This window comes from Ambystoma mexicanum, chromosome 6q, assembly GCF_040938575.1.
Source record: "Ambystoma mexicanum isolate Mex_15411 chromosome 6q, UKY_AmexF1_1, whole genome shotgun sequence".
Lineage (NCBI taxonomy): Eukaryota > Metazoa > Chordata > Amphibia > Caudata > Ambystomatidae > Ambystoma > Ambystoma mexicanum.
In genome coordinates this window covers 462265591-462283890 of record NC_090937.1, presented here as the reverse complement: position 1 = coordinate 462283890, position 18300 = coordinate 462265591, and the positions used below count along the sequence as shown (strand labels likewise).

The following is an 18300-nucleotide window of genomic DNA, read 5'->3' as shown; positions in this document are numbered from 1 at the left end:
GGCTGCCATCCCAGCCAGTCTGGAGGCTCGGGATGCATGCATTAATCGCCAGTACAATACCCCATTCCGTGCTTGGATGCCCAGTGCACTTCCCGCCCCCTTTTAGTCCTGCAATGTCTCCCTGCCCATTGCTCTGTACTTACGAATAAAATGGCCCAACACTTACCTTCTTTACTGGGTTTGTTGTTTGAAGCCCCGTTTTCTTGTTTCCTTGGTGGCTGTTTGGGCAAACGTCCTACCACGAAGGGATGCTTGCCCACAACATTCTTTTCATCAAGGTTTTTTTTATTTGTTTAAACTATTGGCACCCCGGCGGTTGTGCTGCAGTGCGTTTGTGGTAATCAACTTGGTGACTGCACTGTAATTAGCCTGACTGCTCTTGGGCCTTACCTCGGGTTGGTTGGCAGTTGCCATCGGGTGTGACCCATCATCCATGTGATTATCAACTATTTTTTTTGCGACCCGAAACTGTGATTGGACATAAGGCACAATTCAAGTGGATTTATTTTGAAGTTGAGCGTAATGACTTGTATGGAGATTACACTTTTATTTTTGTTTGTGTGCATAATCCTTTATTTCAGAATGTAATTGAGGGATTTGGTTCCTTTTCGTCGCTTTTGCAATTCTGAGCACCTTTCATTTACTGCCCTGTGTACATAAACTATGAAGAACTTGTTTGGGCATGGCCGGAGAATTGTCCTCTTTGGCGTCCAATAGACTTCTTGACAAACCTCTAACCACGTATGTACGAGGCTAGTGTGGTGCAAATGTACCCACACACACCCAGACCATCACACCATTACAGCTCTCTATTGTATCTATCTAGAAACGGTTTTAAGTATGCAATAAAAAAAATATTAGCTGCACGAACGGATCACTAGGTTGAGTAAGTTGCATCAGTCTGGTGAGTTATTATTTCATGTCCATAATTGAATACATAAGTAGTCAGTCCAGCATCTTGCATGTCTGACAATCTGTGACACCTGTTGTCTGATTTCCTAATGTCTATCCCCAAAAGGTTTGCCAAGATAGATTTCAACCATTTTAATGAACGCCTCTTGTTTAGATAAACAGGGTCATTCATAACTCATAAATGGAAAATGAGAAGGTTAGTGCTGTTATCTAGCTTTCTAGAATGGTTGTACACGAATTGACCTTTTCACCATTGAGCTCGGGAGAACTGAACTCGGGAGAATTTACATGATTTAGAAGGTCAATTAGGACATGTATGGGGGGGAACCCCTGCAACCCCCACCCAATCCAAAACCCCCTGCAACCTCCCCACCCAATCCCCTTATTTATAATCCAAAACCAACCCAATACATATATACAATAACTAAAATAATATAAATGTCAATTGTGCAGAAGGTCAATTATGACCGTTATAATTGGGTCAATTGTAAAAGGTTAATTTGGGGAATACCTTCTAGAACAACTACAAAAATAAATGCTAAATACTTGTTGCAAATTTGTTTTGTGAAAAAAAGAAAACCATGTAATTAAAAAACATATAAGAATGTACTCGTGGCTGTACCCAAATCATGTCTCTTTCCTCCATTCGGGTAGGCTGGAATGACGCACATTTGTGGAGGACTAGTACAATAGTAGCTATGAAGAGTACTTTATTTTTATACAACAAAGCTTAGAGGTTGATGGCCATAATGTTCTCCTGTGTGACGTGTGGTGCTGCAATGTGGCCAACAATCGCAGAATTATGAATTACTGCTCCAACCTGTGTAATACCTCATGTCCAACCACATGTAAATTTGCAATTTCCCGGATTTATTCAGACCATGTTATTTGTCCGACAGGTGAGCCAGTGGACCAGACTTTGTGAAATCAGCATCCCCCTGGCTGTCGAGAGTTTTCTTAAAGAAAGCAGCATGATACCATTGGAAATTGAGAAGCTCGAGAAGAAACTCGGAGAACCTGTAAGAGTGCACAACGACGATAAAATCCGCAGACAGAAACTGCAACAGCAGGTGGAGGGTGGCACAGCCAGGGGGTTTGACTTAACCCAGGGAAAGACATCAAATCTACGTCAAGAAGACGAAGAACGAGGCGATAGCCATGAGCCCACTAATGCCAACCTGGAACTGAGGGCCGCCCTCTCAAAGCTAACGACTGAGGGGGTACCCTTGGGGCCGAACAGAGAGGCTGCCCACATCAGGAAAACAAAATGGGCTGACCTTCCTCCACTGGAGCACGTGTTTGTTGAAGGGCTCTATTTCACACTCACGGATGTTGTCCTCTTGCCGTGCATTCATCATTTCTTGGTAAGTTGAAGCTCTCCTTGAAAGTGACAGTAGTTTTAATGTTTGATAATTGCGGGTTTGCTCATTGGCTGCTGGAGATTAACTATATATACAGAAGAGGAACTCCCAAACGTTCAGGAACTTAATGGAGCCAAAAACTATCTGAAAACACAAGGGTGTTCCTGAACAAACTAAGTTAAAGGTATCATTTAAATAGCTATCAGCAGTAGTTCAACTGGTAGCCTAAACAGCAGATTATATCAAATTGTCAGTATTTAATTTTCTGGTATCTCACCGCTGAAGGTAACATTATGAGACTAAAGTAGATAAATATTAAACAAGAACTTTCTTGTATTTTATTGTTTGTAACAAAAAACATACCAATTTAATAAGTACAAATTACATCAAAGAACATACATGAATAACACAGGTTATAGAAAAAGAACACACTGATTGACCAATTACGGCAATGAACACAAAGTCATGCAAAGTTTAGGAGAAATAGGGGTACAACCCCAGATCAGATTGTTCATATGTAATCCATATATACCTGTTGCCACAAAAAATGATTTAGTATTGGCAGACAAGATGGCGAGATAGAAATGAAACTATCCCTGGCTGACCCTTACTTTGTCTAAGGGGTAAAATAAAACAAAATCAATGACACAGATCCTGTGACCAACAATGGGTGCTGTGTGTAAAGCCTATTTTTTTGCAAAAGAAACCACAACATAAAAGAGGTCACATAGGATGCTGTGTAGTAGGCCTAATTTTGGCTAAAGAAAACCACAACATTAGCAGTATCGCACCAATCTTCATTTGTGGAATAGAAATGTCTGATTATTTTTCGTATGGTATAAAGTTGCTTGATAATTTGCACAAGTTAGCATAACTTATGTCACAGACTAAAAGGGGTGTGCAATGTCACACAAAATGCTGTCTAATGGGCCTAGTTTTTGGCTAAAGCAAAACACAACATTAACAATGTCACACAAATATTCATTTGTGAAAAGAAAATGTACAGTTATTTTTTCGTTTTGCAAAAAATTGCATAATACTTGCACAAACTAAATTATGTCACTGGCTGAAAGGGGTGTACTACGCCTACTGCTATGAAGCGTGTAAAACCACAGTGACAAAGAGCAGGGGCACATGGCACCTGCGATAGTCACGTGGAACTGGTTGGCGTTTCGGTGGTGTCTTAAGAGATAGAGGCCACCTTCGTCAAGTATGGTGATCTTCACATTCAGCCTTGAAACAAGCAGTAAAGTAGGAAGTCCACCTGAAATAATAATTACAGGGGACATTTTTTAGAGCTCAAAGGTTTTACTATAAAGGGGGAAAAGACCAAGGAAAATGCCAGTATATGGTGAACGCATCAGGCCTCAGAACCCCAGCCCTTAGTAGGCAGTGCCCCCTTCGGAAAGTGTAGAAATAAGAATATAAATAAAAGAAAAAATAGAAGAAACCCTAGTGGTGTGGAGATAGAATCACCCACGTAAGGGGGTACAATATATGTGCTATTTAGAGAAAAAAAGGTTGTGTATATTGATACACAGAGAAGTGCAAAGCAGATGGTAAACCCATAGGGCAAATCATGTGGAGTCATACCTCAAATTGCACGTAACGTGCTAGCCACGAGAAGAATGTCATGTAGTTAATGGATTCCACTGACACACCGGGAAAACGAGAATAAATCCCAATATGGGGCTAAACTGCAAAGAGAACACAAACGTTGCAACTATTTATGTGTAGAAATGCCACAGTTTGAGCCGTGCGTGAATTAGTCAAGAAAGTGCTAAGACTCACCGTGTTTGTTGAAGGGAAGCACGTTGTTCATATTAGATGCAGAATGCATAGAAAGTCATAGTCTGTATCTTCTTGCATCAAGCCATCGGTGTCAAAATATGATGGAACACGACGTGACTGAAACAGGCACGAATTGTTTAGGAAAGATGTGATCGGAAAAGCAGGCTCTCTAGTAAAGCATGTCATATACACGGACATGTGCAGCACTGAACTTACTGCTGGGGACACCTCCGAAGTCGTGCATCGAGGCAAATATTGGACGGAGCTTGCTTTTAGAAACTGCTGCGGATGACAGTTATGTGCCGGCAGTATAAGAGTAAAACACTGGTATGGAGACGTGACACTCTTCCGGGGGTGTGATCCACATAGAAAGGGGACTGGAACTCACTAGACTCTGCCGGGAAGAAAGGTCCGTATGCAGAGATTGACGGACATAGACTTGGGACTAAAGATGGCACTGTTGTGCCAGCTGATATGCATTGTCAGGTATATCTGGCTTTGTTGAAAAGGACTCTAAATATTAGAGTCCTTGTGTAGAGTCCGTATATAGGGATTAGCGGACATAGACAGAGGGCTAAAGCTGGCACTGTTGTGCCTGAAGATATGTATTACCAGGCATATCTGTCTTTATTCAGAAGGACTCTGAGTAGTAGAGTCCTTATATAGAGACCGTGTGCTGAAAGTAACGGACATAAAAAGGGGACTAGAACTGGTACTAATGTGCCAAGAGATGTGCATTGTCAGTCATATCTTATTTTGTTAGAGAGGGAGTACCGGCATGCTAGGGTAAATAATACACATATTGGGCAAGAAAACCAAAATGTATAATACAGGGCCCCCGCACAAATAGAAAGTTACATTCAAAGCACTTTATCGCCAAAATGGAGATGCCTCATTTAAACCATTGGCGATAGTGTCTAATTGAAAAATCCAACAAGCTTCCTTGTTGGTTAAAGCTTGAGGGGTTGGGAGAATTCTTGACAATGTCGATTACCCACCATCGTAGGTCCTCTGTGGTGTGGCCATATTGCATAAAGTGGCTCACTAACGGTGAGTTGATTGACTTACAACGGATCCTGGAGCGGTGTTCGGTGATTCTGGTGTGCACTGGCTGTGTAGTTTTGCCTATATATTTGAGCCCACAGGGGCACTCAATGCAATAAATTGCCCAGGCAGTCTTACAATTAGAATAGTGACGTAACACCCAAGGTTTACCATGCACTAAGAATGTTTTAGTCCTGACTGCAAATTTGCAGATAGAGCAGGAACCGCAGGGAAAATGACCCGTCAGTGGACGAAGATCCCAGCTTGTTGTGGTGGATCTTGGAAGTTCTTTGTGAGGAAGATGCATGGACCAATTAGTCCTTAAGATTCTTTTGTCGCTTCATTGCGAAAATCGGCAGTGGTTCTGTTGGTAAAGCTAATTGGGCCACTGACCAATGTTTCTTAATGACTTTTTTTAATAAGAAAAGTATGGGGGCTGTACGTGAGGGCACATACTAATTTGTCCTGTGGCTCAGTATCTTTAGGTAATAGTAAGATGTCCCTAGGAGTAAATCTTGCTCGTTTGTATGAGTTGGTGATCAATTTTTTGGGGTAGCCTCGCTGCCGAAACTTAGTGGTCAAATTCGTGGCATGTTGGTCATAGTCTGCTATAGATGTGCAATTTCGTTTTATGCGCAGAAACTGGGAGTATGGTAAATTGTCTGTTGAGAGTACGTGGGTGGTAACTGTCATAGTGCAGTAAGGTATTACGATCTGTGGGTTTAGTGAAAAGAGAGCAGACTAATTGGTTGGCCTTATGTTGGATGAGTAGGTCAAGAAAAGGAATTTCGATGTTGCTCATAGCATGAGTAAATTTGATCGTATGGTGACAAGAGTTTAACCAAAGTAAAAAAGAGTCAAGTTCTTGGGAGGAGCTATGCCAAATGAAAATAATGTTGTCTATATAGCGCCTCCAACTCTCAATGTATTGACGATACGGATTGATGTCTGAAAAAATGAATTTGGACTCAAAGTCAGCCATAAAGATGATAGCAAGACTTGGTGCGAAGGCCGCACCCATTGCAGTGCCTTGGGTTTGCTCGTAAAATTGGTTTTGATATGTGAAATAGTTCTTAGTGAGAGCCAAGGATAGCAGTTCCATGATGAATTCAGTGGGGGCTTTAAATCTCTGTGTAGAATGGGTCAAGTTATTTCTGACACAGTCCATGGCCTCATCGTGTGGGATATTGGTATAAAGTGCCGTAATGTCAAGGGTGACCAGTAGACTAGTAGACGGATCAAAGGCCTTACCCTCGAACAGAGAGATCACTGCAGTACTGTCTCTAAGGTATGTCTCTGTTTGTTGGCTAATGGGCTGTAAATACTTATCGATAAATTGACAAACTGGTTCCAAAATAGTCCCACAGCCAGCCAGTATAGGTCTTCCAGGTGGTTTCATCAGGTCTTTGTGGATTTTTGGAATTGCATAAAATTTAGGAGTGGAACAATCGGGCTTATTAAGGAATTGTGCTTTTAGAGTGATCCAGGAGTGTTGTAGAGCGTGATCTGTGATTTCAGAGATAGTCTTCTGGATATCTTTTGTGGGATCTTTGCGGAGGAGATGGTAGCTCCCTGGTACATTAAGAAGATCTGAAACCATAGTATGGTATTGGGACTGATTCAAAATTACTATGCCTCCACCCTTATCCGCAGGTTTGATGACAATTTGAGGGTTGTTGCTGAGGGATTTAAGGGCTTGTTTCTCTGTCTGTGACAGATTGTAACGGGTAGACTTATGTTGTTTTTGTAGATTGCTAAGATCTCTTAGAACAGATTTCTCAAATGTGAGAAGTTCAGCCGGCATGGTATTATCTTCCGGGATGAATGTGGATGCTGGGTGCAGACCCGTTTCGCTTTCATCCAGTACATCATGTTTATCTGAGAAGAAGATCTTGAGTCTAACTGACCTAAAGAATCTCCTAATCTCAGAGTGCACGGTAATCCAATTGGTGGGATGTGTGGGGATGAATGAGAGGCCTTTGGAAAGAACTTGTAGTTCCATCTCCGTGAGTGGAATTTGGGATAAATTGAATACAGGCAGGGTTACTGACTTTGTGCTGGTCGGTTGCTCCTCCTGCAATATCGTGGCCGTCTGAGTTCGACCCCATGGTGGAAATTGAGGAGGAAACCAGCCTGGACCGGGCCCTCGCAACGGACCTGCCCCTAAAAAAGGTTGAGGGGGGCCTTGAAAAGGGTTGTAAAAATGGCGATAGTAAAAATCACTATCTGAACCTGATGAGCTGCTGCTGCCTGAAAATGTTACTCGGCGTCTTTGCTGTGCAGCACCCGTTTGGTTCCTTTGGCTTGCAGTAGTAGACGTAAAGTTAGGGTCAAGGTATGGGTATATTACCTCAGTCTTGAATTCAGAGATGTCTTTGGCCAATTTCTTTGTTTTTTTAGCCAAGGTGGTATCTTTAAACTCCTGAAAAGTTTTGTTAATTTCCGTGAGTTTATCTTTAGCGTTGGTAATTGAGGAATCATTAACAAACAATTGTTCCGCTGAATCTAATTCCTGTTGGACAATGACCCTAGTCTTTGGGCTGTGGAGATAGTAAGCACCATTAAATCGCGACTGCACTTTGTCGCAATATAGCTGAAATTGGTTTTATATTCTTGATCGTCTAAAAAGACACATGGTTCATTCCGGACAATTAATCCGGCAGGAATAATATTCTTATGAGATTAACTCACAGGCCTTTTGAAAGAAGCATTCATTTTGAAAGTATGGTTTTAACATCACCAACGTATATCCTAGCAGTGAGTCCTACTTCTCTCTCAGGTAGTTTATTTATTTGTAACGTGCACCGGGGCCAGAGGCAATGGGGCGCTGTGCTTACAGGTTAAACAAACAAGGTACACTAATAAAGGATTACACTGAATCGAGAATATACATTCATATATACAAGGCATGTGATTAAGCAACCGAATTGAGGTGTTGCTCTTGGAGCCATGCTTTGGCCTTTTTACGGAAAAGGTGGTAGGAGGGTTCCTCTCTTAAGGATAGTGGGAGGGAATTCCATTTCATTTGCTGCAAGGACAGGGAAACTGACCCCGCCTGCTCGTTGTTGTTTGAAGTGTGGTATGGTTACACAATGCATCTGGGCTGTTCTAGGAGGTCGTGTAGAGGTGTGGCGGGAAATGGTATTGGATATGTAAGTGGGGTCCTGGTTAGATAAACACTTATGCGTGAGGGACACGGTTTTGAGTGCAATTCTTTGGTTCATGTTAATCCATTTTAGTGTGTCTGGTTTCCGAAATGTGTTGATGCCTAAGGAAGTTTAAAGCTGCTCTAATGGCGTTGTTACGCTCACCTGATTCCCACGGGGGCGTCGATCTGGACTGGCCCGCTGTTGCTTCCACCAGAGTAACACGTAGAGCCGAGATGACAGACTGGACAGACCCACTTAGCTTCGTTTGTTGGACTCGTACGAATATCTTTCTGCAATGGAGAAGGGGAATTCACCTCCCGTAATCTGAGCGTTAACCCGCCTTCCCACTCCCCTTGTCTGCCCACAGAACACTCCTGAATTCCCCTCTTAATCTCACCTGATGATTTGGAAAGATGAGCTCTACATCCTGCGTCGAGCGCAGGGGCGCGTAGACGACCAGTTACTTAACTGGCGTGGAGGAATTGGCGAGTTCCAGTATTGACTCCAAGTCCAATTGTTCGTAAGAGTTCAAAAGTCTGATCTTCACTCTGCCAGATTCCTTGCAGGTTGCAGATTTAAACCACTAGAAGAGTTCCAAGTGGCAATGGGTAAGATCCTGGTAAGACTATTGTGGTTCTCCCCTTTGGGGCCGGGGTACAGCGATGATGCAGAATTAACTGCGCCGACCCGAGATGAGGTGAGTAACCCCCTGTGGTAATCAGGTAAGTCTTTGGGGGTGGTTTGTATTGCCCTTGCTCACCTATTTGTTCTTGCCTCCCCCAGGTGTTGAAGAATGGCCTGGAGATGCTGGGTTCGCGATGGAGTAAAGGAATGCAGCCCTGGATGGTGAGTTCAGCGTGGCGCTGCAAGGCACTGTGAAGGCTTCTCTCTTCCAGATCGACGATGTGCTGGATCAAGGATTCCGGTAAGGGTTTTGTTCTGATCTCTTCTTCTTCTCCTTTTCTTGTTCCAGGGCTGAAGCGGGCGTGGCTGAAGACTGGAGCTGCTGAAGACACGGTGAGCGTTACGCTGCAGCACGCAGAATAACGCGAAGCACGTCTGGCTGTCCGGGTGTGGCTTAAATAGCCTTGGAAGAAGTTCCAGGTAAGTATTCTTCCACAGCCCCACCCGAGAGGAAAGGAGTCCCTGAGGTAAAATAGTCCCTCTAAGCCTCATTTGGCTTGTGGCTTCGTGCAGCATGGTCTGCATCAGGTAGGTATGCAGCATGGTCTGCATCAGGTACGTTTTCTGTAATGAGCCTGGCGCCCATGGCGTCAGGACTGACTTTATTCTTATGAGCCTGGCGCCATAGGCGCCAGGACTGTAGCCAAATAGCCCCTAAGTGGGGTTTTTGGGCATGCTTCAAGTGGCATGATGCTTGTTTCCGGGGTTGCTGGGCCTGGTCTGGCTTTCCGGGGGCAGGCATCGTGACAGTTATTCTGCATAACTTGCAATTTGTTGAGGCTCTGTTGTGAGGTGCCAAGATGGAGTGCATGACACTAATCGAGCTTGGAGAGGACCAGTGCTCTTGCTATTGTCGTACCGTTGGCTGTTGACTGGCCTGGGCGGCAGGCGGTGATGAGCTTACAGGTGTAAGCGGATGAGGAAGCCAAGGTAGATGGAGACTCGCACCTGGGTTTTACTAGCATGCTTCATAATGCATGGATTGCACTGCGTATGCGTCAACTGTGTTGCCTGTTATGGAGGGGTCACCCCATTACACTCTTCCTACCCCACCCCTCCCAGCTGACCTACAAACGTCAAAATGTAAACTATTTAATCGGCATACCAACGGCTATGTGAACGAACGCAGAATTTAACCAAAGTACCCGTTTCAGGTATAGAAGTGGTGAACATGACAGATAACCGTGGGTATGCTAGTAAGTGCCACTCTCCTTTGCGACACGCATAACCCACCTAGGCGTGTATGCATTAAGTGTTCTTGCGTGTGTGGCCTTGCCCAGCCACTCACTGCTTCTAGTTGCCCAAGATTCATGAGATCCATTTATGCAGTGCTCTCTGGTTCCCCCCTGCTGTGTGTGAGATTTCTGGGGCATTCAAAATGGGAAGCTCAAAACTACAATTCCCAACGTTCGAAGAAAAAAAACCCAGGACTGGGTGACTTTCTCACGCATGCCACGGGGAAACTTGAGAGTTCTTTTTATTTTACTGAGTTACATTAAGTCAAAAAGCCTGAAACACAGGAAAGGACACAACTCGCAACTCATTGGATAGTTGGTCTGCTGTAAGTATGGCTCTAAAAAGCAGATTTTAAATATGTACTATTGAAAAATTGCGAAGCCTGTATTTAATTTATTTTCCCTGCTTTAAAGCTCGCACCTTGTACATGCGTTTCAGGTTGAACCAATTCCTTTTAATACTCTGCATACTAATGAATATACTAGTCATTGGTAAACCTGTTATAACAACGGACAAACTGTGCAGGGGCTGTAAATTGGTGCCCGAGACCACTCGACAACATTGGCCTCCTGTCTGGCCTTAATGTCTTACTATAAGAGCAGATATGTCGGCTCATTTGAAAATATTAGGGGGGAGGGGTCCAATTTTGGCCCACATTGATGGCACAGTCAGTAGGGATAAATGCTGCAGCCTTTTTTAATTTGGAAATCGGTTTTGCATTTAAAATTTGATGAATAATACAAGTCACACTTTATCTGAACCCTTATTGATGATGAAATGTATTTATGATTTTGCGTCACTATTAGAGTGTTTAATGAATGTATATTTGCGATGTTGTATCATTTGAGCTGTTGTGTTTTTAGGGTATTTGTAATTGCTTTCGATTTTAAGTAATGTGGTTCCATTGTAGGATGTTTTATTTAATTAATTGTGAACAATGTGATCATTTTAAGTATGCGTAAAGTAAAAAAAATAAATGAACTAATGCACAATAAAAATTTAAACAAATTAAAACATTTTTTGGGGGGGATTTCATCCTCAAAAGAAGATATGTACTGCGTCTCTACTTCCCCTTGATAGCCATCGCCTCACTCATGTTACTACCCCCGGGGGTAGGATCAGTAAGCGGCTCCCCTGCCCTGGCCATGTGGGAGGAAACTTTAGACTGGTTGATGACTCTGCAGGATTAATCACAATTTCCCCTCACTCTTTTGCCCCATTAACTATTGCCCCATTCTCCTGCCCTTGTTCATTCTCTGTACCCATTCCCCCTTTTACCCTCACCTGGCTCACTTCAATCACCTTATCTCCTACCTTCCCTCACTCTCAGTCTCTCTCTCACGCTTCTGCCCTCCTTCATTCACCACTTTCCTGTCCATCAGTATTCATGTTACCTGCTTCTTCTCCACTTTCTCCCACAATGTCTTGCCCTTATTCCCCTCCATTTCCATTCACTGTCCCGCAGCACAGACCTGTGGAGCTGGAGGAGATATCAAGGTGGTGGGTTGGAGTTAAGGGGTCTTTTAAGTGCCACAAGCAGCACCCACCAAAAAGGGAATCCCTGGTATTTTTGGAGAATAAAAGGTGAACTCCTTGAAGTCTGTGATGTTCAATGACATTTCAAGCGTGTGGGGGTAAGATCACTGAGGACATGAACAAAATGGCTCTGCACATTGTAGGAATTATCCCGTGATTTCACCTCCTGTAATGTCCCTTCCCCTTTCCCTCCCCATTGCCCATGTTATTGCCCATTGCCTTGAACCCTGTCATTTCCAACTTAAGCTTCAGGCTTGATCATTCAATATTAGCACCATTGACCGCAAAACCTGGCGAGGAGGCCCAGCTGTCTCTAGCTAGAGTCAGACCCAGAAACACACAAGACTGTTAAAAAAGAAACAAAGCTTTACAAAAATGAAGCGTTTGTCCCTAAAGTTTATCATTTTGCAACTCCACCCACTCTAGGCTGCGCCTCCATGACCTGCCCACCTGGGGCCCTCTGTCAGTTTTGCCCCGGTGCCCTTTGCCTTAATTCTTACCCTGCACTGAGCAATGCCCTAAACACTGAAAATGCCCCAGTACATCACAAACTTGCACACATCACTCCACCACTGCACTGCATACAGATATACCAGCACTGGTCTGCAAACACTATCACCAACACTGCTGTGTGTGGATGTGCACACAAACATCAACCTCAGCAGCGAAATATCCACACACAATGCCCCAGCATGCAGACATGCACAACCCCCACTCCACTGTATATAAAAATAACAGCACTTGTCTGCACACACTGGCGCCATGCCCAGCACTACCTAACTGGATATACTGCAGTCTAGCTTTGCTGGTGGCCCTGATAACTATAAATGATGTTATGTGGCCTGGCTATGCTAACTTGCTATATCTGAATGTGTCACTTCTATGCTACATGGACAGAATGTGACCTGGTAATGCTGTCCTATTTTGTGTCAATTGAATCTTGCATTGCTATTCTACCTAGGTGTATAGATCCTGGTACTTTTTTGACAATTAAACTAAGACCCTGCCTTGCTGTCTGGGTTTAATTAAATCTGGCACTGCTTTACTAAATAGGCGCAGTGGAACATGGGCCTGCAATGCTAACTGCCCCTAGCCTTGACAGTGGTGCGAGCACCTGGGCATTGTACTGTAACGGAACAAGTTCCTGTGTTTTTGATGACCGTATTTGCTAATCGTGCGAGTTCTTTGGATTTTGTTAACAAAACCTTGAAATGTGTGCCGGCCTTGGATTGCAGTGCTGGTTCATGATAGCAATGTCTGGAATATAATATGAGTAGCAGAGCACCCAGTACCTGAAAAATGATGCTACTTCCTTGCCGTATGATGGCAATACTAGGCAATTGGAGCAAGTACCAGAGGATCTGATGCCAATGCTTGTAGAATGTTTACACATCCGGCAAAACAATTGGCTTTATTAATGCGTGTTTGTTACGCCACTGCATATGATATAATGTGGCATTTATAACGTGCCTGTACACATGTGTTTCTAGACGCAACAAGACAAGGAGTGGGGAAACAGGAGAGGACAAAATAACAATCTTATTAGTCCTTGTGTCATTCAGATCACGCAAGTGCAGGGGAAGGGGAGAAGTGCCAGAGGATGGGGGAAGTGCAGTTAACTCAAAAGTGCAGCAAGCGAGAGGCTCATAAGTGCAGAGAGAAGGGACTTTAGGGTTGCAGATACAGACCCTTAAGTACTGGGGAGCCCGGAGGCAGTGCAAGGGCAACTGGAAATGCAGGAGCCCGAGTTCAGAGGGTGACCAGGTGAGCATTGTGCTGAGCAGTCAGGTGCTCTCGGGGGAGAGGACGAGAGAAAGCGGAAGCAAAAGGGAAGGTCTTGAGTTGCTTCCGGAACTAGAGGTGGTTCTCAAGTTTGAGAGAGGTAGGGCGGCTGTTCCAGAGGGAGGCCACAGCAGAGGAGATAGATCTGCCCCCAACTCTGCTTGGAGAAGCGTCCAACTCTCCTAGAGTTGGAGGTGGATGAGCGTAGAGCTCGAGAAGGAAGATGTTTTGGAAGAGAAAGTTGGAGGTAGAGCGGTACCAGGCCCCAGAAAGCCTTGTGGACGATGCAGAGGGTCTTGAACTTGATCCTTGCAGCCACGGGGAGCCAGCGAAAAGATTTCAGAGCTGGAGAGATATGATCCCTGGGCTTGAGGCCAAAGACAAGTCTTGCAGTCCTGTTCTGGATAAGTTGTAAAGATCGATGAGTAGAGGCAGGAAGATTTAGAAAGAGGCTGTTGCAATAGTCCAGCCTAGAGGGGACCAGAGCTCTGGAGACGGTGAGCTTCTGGGGCAAAGTGAGAAAAGGAAGACTACTTCTGCAGAGGTACAGGTGATAGTTTAGACGTCCGAGATGTGAGGAGATGAGGGGGTGGAGTCAAAGATGACACTAAGGTTCTTAGCCTCGCAGGAAGAGGGCCAGCAGAGTGAGTGAGTGAGTGAGCGGGAGAGGGGGGATGTGTGTGTGTGTGTGTATATATATATATATATATATCTCCCTCGGCACACCATTCCTGAATTGCAGCCGTACCGTCTGGTATGGAAGAAGCAGAGGTGGCTGAGGGGGCGAGGGGGTCTGAAAGAAAGCTGAGTGTCATCCGGTTGAAGAGCCAGAGAGAGTGTTTAGACCCCTGGGGAACACCACAAGTAGAGAGAGAGACACTAGAGGATCGATCCCAGGTTTGACCTGAGAAAGGAGGTCAACCAGGCCAGGGCTTGATCAGTAATACCCAGGTTGTCCCAGAGACGATTGAGCAGGATGGCATGATTGACCATGTCAAAAGCACAGGATAGATCAAGGCAAATGAGGACAGAAGGGAGATTTCAGTCAAGATTTGAGAGCAAGTCTTCAATAGTATTCAGGAGAGCAGTTTCTGTGCTTCTGGCATCCCTGAAGCCAGACTGGTGGTCACGGAAGCAACCTACCGATTCAGTATGTAGATTAAACTGGGAGATGGCCAGTTAGTTGCTAGTTTGCCCTAGTGGAAGGAACGGACGAGGACTTACTTTTAAATGGAAGAGCAAAAGGAGTATGCCAACAGTGACACTTTTAATGTTTAATAGTTGTGGATTCGTTAAACATGAATACCGGAAAATAAACTGTTTTGTTTAACTGTATTTACTTGTTTTTCCAAAATGTTGAAACGACTGCCCCTATGTTCTTTCTGCTCATTACTGGGCATAGGATTAATTCCACTGTTCACCACTAGGATACACTGTTGTTCCACCTGGATACGAACGTAGAAGCACACGTCTGTCTGTCACTTAGGGCTCGAAGGCGGATCGGTGCTGACAAACGCACGTGGTATTTGCAGCTGCGTGCCTCAAGTGACGCCATTGAGAAAGGCGATTCTTTGTGTTACATAAAAAATAAACAGCTATCAATCACCCGGGGACTACTCGTGGTTTTAAAGAAAAGCCTTTCTCTTGTGTATTGGTCGCGTCGCGTTCAGTGCCGGACATATATATATATATATCTATATATATATATATCTTTTGTTGTACTGTGGGATCCCACCAGGCACGAATCTAGATTTGAAGTGCGAGGTTCTTGTGGGGATAGGGGGGATGTTCTGCTCTCCCAACTCCCATGAACATTTGCATCTGAATACTGGCACACCTAGAAAATAACCCAAGGGAGTGAGCGAGACCGTTTCCTGTAATGTTATAACCAAAGTATAAAAAGGTTCACACCTTTAAAACCCAAACAGCTGTACATATAAAAGTCCTGTAGAGTACGATCTTAACAAGCGATTTCACAGGAATCTTGACCAGACGTTCAAACCCCTGACCCTCACAACCGTGGACATTGTTTAATCGGAATGCACTAAAATAAAAGAAGGGTGTCGATGCATTTCCAGGGAGACGTTTTTCACCTGATCCAGGAAAAATACAACCCATTGTCAGCACTGGTCGTATGTGCCAAGGTGGCACTTAAATGAGACCGTGCCAATTCTCAGAGTAAAACACTTTTAGTTTAACGTTGCAAAATGCATTAACAAATCCACTGGCTTCCACGTGGCAGCATATTAATTGTATCTCACATGATTGACATGAGTTTGGTTGAAAAGGAAAGCAGTTTGTTGGTCCTTGGGTCATGAGCAAACACCAACACGCCGCACGCTGTTTTTTTTTTTGATAAAAGGTTGCATTTCACTGGACGCTGTTTCCACATGCTTACAGACTCATTAAGGCGTACACTGACACACTGCACTTTTATACCATCCTCCATCCCCTCCGAACATTAACAACCCACCTCCAGTGCCAAAACAGATCTTTCCCCTGACCAAGGGCGACCAGATTTCAAAATAAAAAAGGGAGACAGGCCAACGACATAAACATAGGACCACCGTTTGACATTGGTTGTGAGAACTACACTTCAGTAGTGGGTAAAGAGATGGGGGTGGTGGGTTTCTTGACATTCCCCTGGACAGAGTCGTTTCTAGGGGTAGGATAAGTGGGCAGCTGCCCGGGTATCAAGTGGGGAGAGGGGGCTGCAGGGGCTGGTGTGAAGAACATGAACACAGTAATGAAAGGAGAACACGCAGAAAGAAAATGTACAAGAATGCCAGAAAGAAAGAAATGGGGGACCGGAGGGGGTGGGGGGAGAAAGTAACAGTTGCATGGAATAGAAAAGGCAAGTAACGAGGAAGAGAGCAAATCAAGTGTCAAATAAGAATAAACGGACAGAAAATGGGTAAAAGATCAAAAGAAAGTAGGGTATTGCACAAAAAACAAAAGGAATGCAGAAAGGAATTAGAAAAAAATAAATGATGTAAGAGGGAGAGAATACTAACCGAAAGTAATAAAGTTCAGTAGAAGGGGATCAGGAAAGATTGGCCTGCACACACAGAAAAGGGGAGCAAGATGAAAGAAGGAATGCTCTCACTTCTCTCTGGATCTTGGGTGCCTCCTACTCCACACCAGGCTGCTTCTCTGCCCGGGCGAGTTGTAGGTTACCTGATTGATGGTGGTGGTGATTTGGAAAAGTGTTGGTACTCTGCCCTATCTGACAGTTGCTGGCATTGGTATTTTGGTTGGTTCCCAACAGTTCCTGAAAACATATTGGCAAGACCATCTGGCTGGCAAATATCTGACACATGTCAGGATAGTTGCAGGCCACAGTGCACCACCTTAGACTGTAAAAACCCTGCTCATTACACAGTTGTATGGTCTGTATTATGTTTCATACAAGATGTTGATCATTTGCGTGAAGTGCACCATATGCTGGTTCGTCACTTGTCTCACTCATGGCATCATTGCATGCAGGATTTCATCGCCATGGAGCTGTAAACACAGAAAGCCTGGTACCCATGCATAGATTTTAATAGGGTCTCTGTCGCTAAATCTGAGTTCATCCACCCGGGGGACTCAAAGACTGAGATGTATAGGTGAGCTGAATAATATACTGCAGTGCTTCATGGGTAGAGGTGCATCTGGCTGGGACAAGGCCTTAAACTGGGTGGGGAGCCAGCCTGCACAATTGCGTTATGCCAACCCCAGGAAGTTCTTTCGGCCCGAGTATCTGGAAGCTGCACCTGCTGCTGTCATATGCCTGAGGCAAGAGGGGTTCACTGATGTTGTGTATGGTGTTGGGGAATGGTTGCGTGCGGGGAATGTTTGTGGAATGCGAGGGCGCTTTGCACAAGTTACGGGGGCACAATTAACCCGTTTGCCCCGGGCACCATATCGCTTACAAACGGCCCTGCATTTTGCCTTGTAAACCTTCCATGTGCTTCTCACAGGCTGGCATCTGGGAACTGGAAATGACCATCTGTCTGTGCTTGTATTTTAGTTCTCCGACTCGAAAAGGGAATCTGTGTCCTTGCTTGTTTATGGCACGTTCAGCATGCTTGCTCTCCTTGGAAGGTTGATGCTTGGAATACTGATGTGCTTCTGCTGTGCTCCAGCATAATCTAATCCACATGCGTCTTCACTGTCGATGTTAGACACTGGGCGTGGGCTGGTAGGAATGGACAGTCGGAGGTTGGTGTTGTGGTTTGCTTTGCCCCAGTACCCTGGCATGCAGGCCTTGCCCCACCCATCCCTGAAAGGAACACACATACACAGATCCTACAGTATCGGGCTCCCGGTACGCACTGCCGTGGTGCGGGTCCGCCCCCTTTATTAATAACGCGCGATGGCATGACGTGGCTGTCGCGCCACATGACCACATCAGTTGGGTGGCTGGTGGAGAATGGGCATAACCGGTGACAGGAGGGCAGAGTGTGCATTGGCAGGTGGGAGGGTAGACAGTAGCCCTGCTTTAACTGGGATCCAAAATCGAGGGGGGCTCTGGGAAGGGAGTGTGGCCAGATTGTGCTGGGAATGGCCTGCCGGAGGGCAACCTCCCTCAAACAAACAATGCATCATGAGGCTCTGCAAACATGTACTTTGCGCCGCCCAGCATGGTCTTGGGTCTTTTTTTTTTCATCTAGTCTGCACGCTGTAAATAAAACGCCCTCTGGTTCAGTTTCCAAATAAATTGCGGTCTGTAAATTAATTAAATCAGCAAGTAAATCACCTTGATTCTGTAAATAAATGACCCAGTGCTAGTGTGCTTGCACTCTCTTAAGTGCTTTTCTGGG

At 44.8% G+C, this 18300-nt stretch overlaps 1 protein-coding gene across 4 annotated transcripts in view; it reads left to right on the top strand.

Annotated features, from left to right (window-relative positions):
* GSTCD (glutathione S-transferase C-terminal domain containing) overlaps positions 1-18300 on the top strand; it is a 1401422-nt gene that overhangs the window by 259160 nt on the left and 1123962 nt on the right. For 3 of the 4 annotated variants that reach the window (XM_069630949.1, XM_069630947.1, XM_069630948.1), the window contains one exon: positions 1812-2276. The exons of the other annotated variant lie outside the window; for it this stretch is intronic. In XM_069630949.1, coding sequence (XP_069487050.1) covers positions 1812-2276 — 465 coding nt within the window. The remainder of the gene's footprint in view (positions 1-1811; positions 2277-18300) is intronic. 4 annotated transcript variants of the gene reach the window in all.